The sequence below is a fragment of the Dipteris shenzhenensis genome, chromosome 27, assembly GCF_047967505.1.
Source record: "Dipteris shenzhenensis isolate YYH24624 ecotype China chromosome 27, Dip_SZ_1.0, whole genome shotgun sequence".
NCBI lineage: Eukaryota > Viridiplantae > Streptophyta > Polypodiopsida > Gleicheniales > Dipteridaceae > Dipteris > Dipteris shenzhenensis.
The window spans coordinates 38,057,159-38,065,343 of NC_141622.1; the positions used below are offsets into that span (position 1 = coordinate 38,057,159).

At 42.7% G+C, this 8,185-nt stretch overlaps 1 protein-coding gene across 1 annotated transcript; it reads left to right on the top strand.

Moving 5' to 3' along the window:
- Positions 1 to 2,863: 2,863 nt before the first annotated feature.
- LOC147884256 (pentatricopeptide repeat-containing protein At5g27110-like) lies at positions 2,864 to 6,389 on the top strand. Its single transcript, XM_087398564.1, has one exon. It carries the CDS (start codon positions 3,335 to 3,337, stop codon positions 5,831 to 5,833), a length of 2,499 nt encoding a protein of 832 aa, XP_087254690.1. The 5' UTR covers positions 2,864 to 3,334; the 3' UTR covers positions 5,834 to 6,389.
- The last annotated feature ends 1,796 nt before the right edge of the window (positions 6,390 to 8,185 follow it).

An 8,185-nucleotide genomic window follows, 5' to 3' on the forward strand; every position in this document is an offset into this window, starting at 1 on the left:
AGCCAATCATATGTCTAAAATATCCCCTAGAGATCAATGCACCCATCCCATTGACCTTAGAAACTCCCATTTGTATGTGGAAATGGCTCCAATTGATTGACCATTGCTCTCCTTGATCTGTCTCCTTGATCCACACGCCTGCCTCGTGACTTGATCCTTGTTGACAAGATTTCTTGTAGTTGTGCATGCGTCGTACTTTGGTATTGAATACACATCTTCCACCTTGGTTCTCACCATGGTGCCTTTCCCGTGACTTTCCCCAAGGTCTTAGCATAGTGTCCGAAGCCTCCGCATCCAACGTGGTTGGATGTCTTGAATTAAGCTCTGATACCAAGTGTAAGGTGCTAGTCCCCTGGCCCTTAGCCAAGTCCCGAGCTAGCTCACATCCACCTCATATCCACACCAAAAACCCAACATGAGCTTCCCTTCTATGTGTGGATCTCACATGTCACACCCATCTCCTCATGACGATCCCCACCATGACAAGGTCTCCAAGCTCCCACTCTCATGAGTCGCAAAGCCCAAAGCCTCTAATGGTTGTGTTAAGAGCATCTACGTTCATAGTTTGACATCCACAACTATTGGGATCTAAGTGAACCATGAGTAACTCCTCAACTAGCTCATATTCATCTGTATCTTTGGCCCATAACCTCTCATACATGCTCTCCGTGAGTCTCCAACCTTTAGTGCACTTGTAGCCATCCTCTTCATGAGTGTGCATGCCCGAGACCCCTTTGGCTATCTTCTGCATGGAGATGACATAGTCCTCCTATCTTCCTACAGTTCTTCACCAACACACTTTCACATACCGAGGGGAGCCAGTGGTGATTTTAAAGTCATACACTTACTTAGGGGTAGTCTTTGTAGGTCCAATCTTCACTATGACTCACGTAGATAGAGCACAACTTTCTTAAGGGCGGGAACTCTAACTCAACCAGAGAGATTATGTTTTTAGGAACATTTACAAGATCCCCTAAAGAAGGGATGACTATTTGACACACTAGTGAGACCGATGACCATGTATGCAGCGCCCTTCTGGGGGGTGATCTATCAGCGAGACTGAGTGGTGGCACTTCAAGAGGTTGCAGGTGTTGATGGGCTCCAAGATGATCTGAAGTAAACTTGCTATCCCCCATTAGATCATAGAGGCAGAGTTCAACATGACACCACTCCAGGTTGATGCCATCTTCCAGAAAATCACCTATCTCCATAGGGTCTAGGCTTTACTTAGAGGGAGACTATCGAGATTGGCACTCGAGGTGTCTATATGCCTAGTTAAGAAGGGAGTTAGCTTGTCTGAGTACACATGCATATCCGAATGGTTTTATAGCTAGGGCATCTAGATGGATTGTCTCCTCCCTTTTCAATATAGCTTAGATGCTTTGGATTGCCTAATTCCATGGGATGAGATCAACTGTATCATATAATTGGACCTTCTTTATCTCCAACATTGCGGACTTGGGGAGGGGAGCAATAGTTCCCAACCAAGATCTATTTCTACCGTCTTAGAGTATCCATGGATGGAGCGATTATCGGACCCCAGTACTTGGAGCATAGATGAGTCTCACATGCCATGAGGATTGCCATCGAATAACTATCCCATCAGCTATGGATTGAGATAGGGAGAGTATCAAAGCCATGTTCCACCCATAGTAAATTCTTCATTCCTTTCTAGGGAAGCTTGCTTACATAGATATGATGGGGAATGGAAACCTTAGCACTCGTCTTGGCTCAAGTACTTTGAAAGTTAATTTTTTGTTGTGTGGACATAGGACATGAGAAGTGCATTGTTGCTTCCATCCATTTAATTGGAAGCCATCACGTGGTGGCACGAGTGGCACATAGGGATCTATAACACAAAGCTAGAGATGATGGGGAGGATTTCATCAAAGACATTGAAGCTTGATTTTTGCTAGCATAGTACATGGACCATCTTCACATCGAGTTCTTTGAGTGAACACAAGGGGCCACAGAGTTAGTTGACATAAGAGCCATTGAGTCAGTTGACACAAGGGGCCATAGAGTCAATACATGGATCATCTTCACATAGAGTACCTTGAGTTGACACAAGGGGCCACAGAGTTAGTTAACCATTATAGAAGCAAGCGATGATTGGATTAGCAAGTTTTTGCATAGTATCTTTCTAGATATCTAGTGGTATGCTCAAAGCTTCACCAAATATGTATGATAACGTATGAACTTGCTCATGATTTTGAGCTCATGAGTAATGTCGTCGACCCAAAGGACCCTTGAACAAAATGTACCAAGAGATCTCAATTCCAAGACCACTAGTAATTTGGATAGCAAGCATAGGGGATTTCTCAATGTAGAGAAGTAGTGGCATGACAAGCATAGTCATGATAAGCGTCATCATCCCCATTTGCATCCTCTAGCTATTGCACCCATGTTCTAGCATTGTGCTGTTAAAGATTGTGCAGGTGGCAAAAAATCTATGGTTAAATCATGAATGTGTTCTTGATGCAATATAATGTACACAGCTTTTCATTTCCACGTCAATCTTCTTTCACCAACTCCATGGCATCCTCTGAATGCACTTCCAATGACCGAGAGAGTTCCACTTGGTCAATCTCATGACCCTCCACCAGTATCCCCTAACCCTCATTAGCCATCCCCTAACCCTCACACACCCATTCCTTTGCACACATCACTCCCTCTTACACATCCCATCAGAAATCCCCCATAGTAACTAAAATTCCCTACCCACAGCTGTTGACCCAATCCGACTCCAATTAGGCAAAGCTACTAACGAGTAAACCCAAGACACGTGGACTTCTGGATACATTATGCTCATTATGCTCAAGCAGATGGCTCGGAAGTCCACCTTGTTGCCACTTGTAGCAGATCCATGGCCTCAGCAGCTTCAAAACACAAGAAAAAACCATACAAGCCCCCCACATATGGGATGAACCTAAGCTGCAAGCGGGTGGATCTAATGGACAAAGCAAGTGATATTGGAGGAAGATGAGGAATCACAGGCAAGGGATGGCAGGAGGAGGAAACTCAAGGGAGTGATGTGCGTATATAGACAATTGTGATGATTTGTGAAGCAAAATTGCCCTTTTGGTTTGGTTATCTAAGGCCACATGCAGGGTCGGTTTGGAGGTGCAATGGCGAAACGACAGTTTGGAAGATGCTGGCTAGGAACAGAGGTTCGACCAGCCATCCCACTGTTCAACAGTGGGCGTGCCCTCTGTTACAGCCATGAAGAGAACCCGTTGGAACTTTAAATTATAAGACATCTTTGTACATTTAAAGCAAAATGTAAGGTGTCTTCGTTGGCTAAGACATCGAAGTCCTGGCAAAAGTGTCTTTCATGCACAAGAAGAATCTGTGTATTCCACGGCACCCCATTTACGATATCCTACAGAGATGCACGACACTTAAAGACCTGGTAGCTGCCAGGGAAGTGCATTCCCTTTTGGTTAGCAGAGGACTGGACTCAGGGGCCTTTTTGGGGGACCACCTTATCCGTCTATTTGCTTTGTGTGGTAGCTTGCTGGAGGCAAATCTAATATTTTCCAGGGTAGTGAAAGCAAATGTTTACACATGGTATGCAATCATTTCAGCACATGCTGCCCATGGAGAGCGTAACATGGTTCTTGAATTGTATCATAGAATGCGACAGGAGGGAATACAGCCAAATAGATTCATATTCCCATGTGTATTAAACGCATGTGCCAGCATACAAGCCATAGTGCATGGCAAGCTGGTACATGAACACGTTATTAAAACTGGACTGATATCAAACTCAGTTGTTGGAAACAGTTTAATTGAAATGTATGCCAAATGCGGTAGTCTAGTGGAAGCATACAATGTGTTTAGGCAATTATCAGATCGGACCATTGTGTCGTGGGGTGCAATAATTTCTGGATATGCGCGGTTTGGAGATGGTTATATGGCTTTGGAACTTTTTGAAGAGATGCAAGTGGAAGGCATGAAGCCAAATAAGGTTGTGTTCTTGGCCATCTTGAAAGCTTGTGGAAGCATAGGAAATGTAGAGGAGGGCATGTTAATACACATTCATATAATCAAGAATGGACTGGAGTTAGATGTTCTCGTTGGGAGCACCCTTGTGGATATCTATGCCAAGTGTGGGAAACTAGAGGAAGCACATAAAGTATTTGAAAAATTGCCAGATCGAAATGTGGTGTCATGGGGTGTGATGATTGCTGCCTACGCTCAGCGTGGGAATGTGTTTTCTGCCTTGGAGCTCCTTGTGAAAATGAAACATGAGGGCGTAAAGCCAGACAAAGTCATGTTTTTGTGCATCTTGAAGGTGGTAGTGGATATGCAATTCGGCAAGCTAATACATGACCAGGTCATCAGAAATGGGTTTGAATATGATGTTGTTGTTGGAAGCGCCCTCATAAACATGTATGCCAAATGTGGGGGCTTAGAAATAGCACGCCTAGTGTTTGACAATTTTAGAAATCAAGATCGAGATGTTGTGCTGTGGAGTGCAATGATTGCAGGATATGGTGAACATGGACATGGCTTTTATGCTCTTGAAACTTTCAAGAAAATGCAACTGGAGGGGTTAAAGCCAGACAAGGTGACATTCATGTGCAGCTTGAAATCATGTGGCAATAGTGAAGCTTTGGAACAAGGTAAGCTAATACATGACCAGATCATCAGAATTAAACTTGAGCAGGACGAGCTAATTGGGGCCACCCTCATTAACATGTATGTCAAGTGTGGAAGACTGGAGGAGGCACATAAAGTGTTTGATGGGTTGCCTAATCAAGGAGTTGTGTCATGGTGCACAATGATCTCAGGATATGCCCAGCAGGAGCATTGTCTTCCTGCTCTTGAACTTTTTGCTAGAATGCAAGACAAGGGTATACAAGTAGATAAATTCACTCTTTCTTGCATATTGAAGGCATGTGGCAACGTAGGAGCCTTAGGGCAGGGCAAGGTTATACATGAACAAATAAGAAGGGAACTAGAATCAGATGTGGTCATTGGGAATACCCTGATTGACATGTATGCCAAATGTGGGAGATTAGAGGAGGCGCGCGAGGTATTTGATCACTTGCTAAACCGAAATATTGTGTCGTGGGGTGCAATGATTGCAGGTTATGCCCAGCATGGTAACTACAGGCTGGCATCACAATGCCTCGAGGACATGCAACAGGAGGGCATAAGGCCCAATAGTATGGTATACTCAAGTATTCTTTCAAGTTGCAGTCATGCAGGTTTCTTAGAGCAAGGCATTAAGTACTTCAAGGCAATGCTACAGGACCATGGCTTCATGCCCAGTATTGAGCACTTTAACTGTATCATTGATCTTCTTGGCCGTGCAGGTCTTTTGAAGGATGCAGAACATTTACTACAGACAATGCCAGTTGTACCTGATGTCACTGGGTGGGTTTCTCTGCTAGCTGCGTGCAGAATATATGGCAACGTAGAACTAGGAAAACGATGCTTTGATCAAGTTGTCCAACTTGATCCCAACATCACTGCGGTTTATGTCCTCATGTCCAACATCTATGCAGATGCTTCTATGTGGGGGAATGCCCACAGAATACAAGAGCAGAGAAAATTTGCTGATATATGGAAAAAGCCTGGGAGGGCCTGGATCGAGATTAACACTGGTGTGCGCGAGTTCCTTGTGGGTGATGAGAATCACACACATGGTGATAAGATCCATGGTTATTTGAAAACTTTAGGAAGGTCAATGAAGTATGAGGGTTATGTGCCACAACTGGACTTGGCGTTGGAGACTATTTCTGAAAGAGAGGAGGAAGATGCCTCATATGGGCATTGTGAAACTGTCCGTAGCTTTTCACCCATCCACAACATTCAAATATAACCCTTGTAGTATGTTTTGACTTTCACTATTCCAGTAAGAGTCTAATTGATCACAATGTAATGGTCCTAAGAGTACAGCATGTTGCAAGGTTGTCTATCTAAATCTGGAGCGACCCTTTGGGATCATGTTTAGGGCAGGTCATAAAAAGGGTCTCTCGGAATTCGCCCTCACAAATAGACAGTGGTCAGTTCAAATATGATGAAGTAGAAATTAGTTACCATTGGCTTGATTACAAGAATACATTTACAACGTTGGTGGAAGGGTAGGAAGGGCTACAGTTGCAAAATCATTGGAGACTTTCAAATGGTCTGGTAACTTCCATCAGAGGCACTAAATGCCCAAATCCAGGTTTTGGTTGATTGAACTGAATGCCAATTGATGATTGTTCGGCTGTGTAGCTAGTTTAAGAAACGGGAACTTGACATATGGCACTTGGTGTGTGACTTATTAGCTGCAACAACACATTTAGGCCTAACTTCCCAATTATACTTGGAGTGGCATTGACAATTTGACTTGTCACACTTAACTTGAACTCATTTGGCATTAGTAGTATAGCTACTGAAATGTATACAGGAGCTTGATAAAATTTTGGCTTCATCTTGGAACATGATTCAAGGTTTTTGCACGGAAAGCGTCCATGTAGGCTATTTGGACGGACTTGCTGAAACCAAATCAATGGAAATGGAGGAGAGAAAAGAACATTACATGACATTGGATTGGGTCTTGGAGTGTTTGCTAAATTAGGTGAGATCTTTCCACAAGCGTTGTGTGGAAGGTAGGATCTTCTGTTGGAGGGCTCTAACATGTTTTAAAGCTGATTCCTTTTGTAAAGGCATGTCGTAAAATTGTCAAATTGGTGATGTTGTTGGGAAATGCTTATTTTCCCCCCAAGGCTGCTACCTGGGCATATATCTTACCATATGCTGCTGCACATTGACATTGTCAAATTGGGCATGTAGGAGGTGCCAAAGATGATGGATCTACTGGAAAGTGCTAAGAGTTGGACCAATCCTTGAATGGACCTAGGGGGCTATCTTAGAGTGAGGACCCTTAGCAGCAAGAGCCTTTAGAAGAGTGCATGCTCACACCTTCAGTGGTTGAAAGAGCCCATTTGAACAGGTGGAAGGGGTGATACAGGTGAAAATGCCCTCACATGCAGCTGGAAGGTGAATGAATGCTGCTGACCAATGGCCAGAATGGAAGAAGGGGTTGTAACAGTCATATCAGAGCTGTGAGGAAGGTGGTGAAAGGTCATGCTGTGGTTTATAGATTTTGTGATGAGAGATGATGATCGTCTTTCTCACACAATTATTCCAACCTGTTGGAGACTATCTAGTTTTGATTGCAAGATCTATACCTCGGAAAATTAGCATGAATACCTTTGTATAAATGGATGCTCAAAGTAGTGTGGGTGTGTGGATATATATGTATGAGAGGATATGTTTATACTATGGTCTACATCCATCATTGGGCTTTGAAGACGCCTGTGTGGATGTCAAATGGTAGCTTATTTGGGTGCAGAAGCCCCAATAGCTAAAAATCCATTGTACAATTTCGGACTTCAGAACAACACAAATCTGAATTTGTACGATTGGATATATTCTAGTCTGACAAAGGTATATATAGCTAATTCTTGCAATGCGTGATGAAGTTTATGGTTTTCAACCTTGTAGTTGTCGTGAGATTGAAACTGCACTATTTGTTGTGTTTCTCTCTCTCTCTCTCTCTCTCTCTCTATATATATATATATATATATATGTATATAAGAACCCTTTGATGTGGAGAACTCATATCAAGCCTTTTAACATTCCTCTTTACCAACATAGTCGTACACCTAAACTCGTATGGAAACCTAAAGTTATGTTATGGGGTTGTCCTAGCTCTCTTGCAATCTCACATGTTCGTGAGTTGCCTCCCTCAATTCCTCTTCCTCCACTTCCTCCTCCTTCAGTTCCTTTAACTTCCTCAGTTCCAAGAGTTTTTGCTTCTTGAGACTATAAAAGAAGACCCCTTTACCTAGATAGATTAATGTATTTGGGTCTTTTTTCAATAAAAGTTTTTGAAAAATATAATGTCAAAGTTCTTTTTGAACTTCAATACACCTTCGAAAACTTCTCTTTTGAGGATTTGAGTCTAAATAAGCTACATTATACAACTTAAAACTTTGCTGGATTGCTTCTTAAAAGTAAGCAAAGAATTTTATCTAAATAAGGAACTCTTGATTGTATTTTTACTTCTCCCTCTCTTGACAAGGTAGGCTTAAACTCAAATTTGAAGTCTCCTGAAGTAATGGATTCTCTCCCTCATTATGTAAGAAGAATTTGGAAGCATCCAATAGTAGCTTGGAATACA

Excerpts from the sequence above, each read along its gene's own strand:
- LOC147884256 (XM_087398564.1), top strand. The coding sequence starts at position 3,335 with ATGCACAAGAAGAATCTGTGTATTCCACGGCACCCCATTTACGATATC.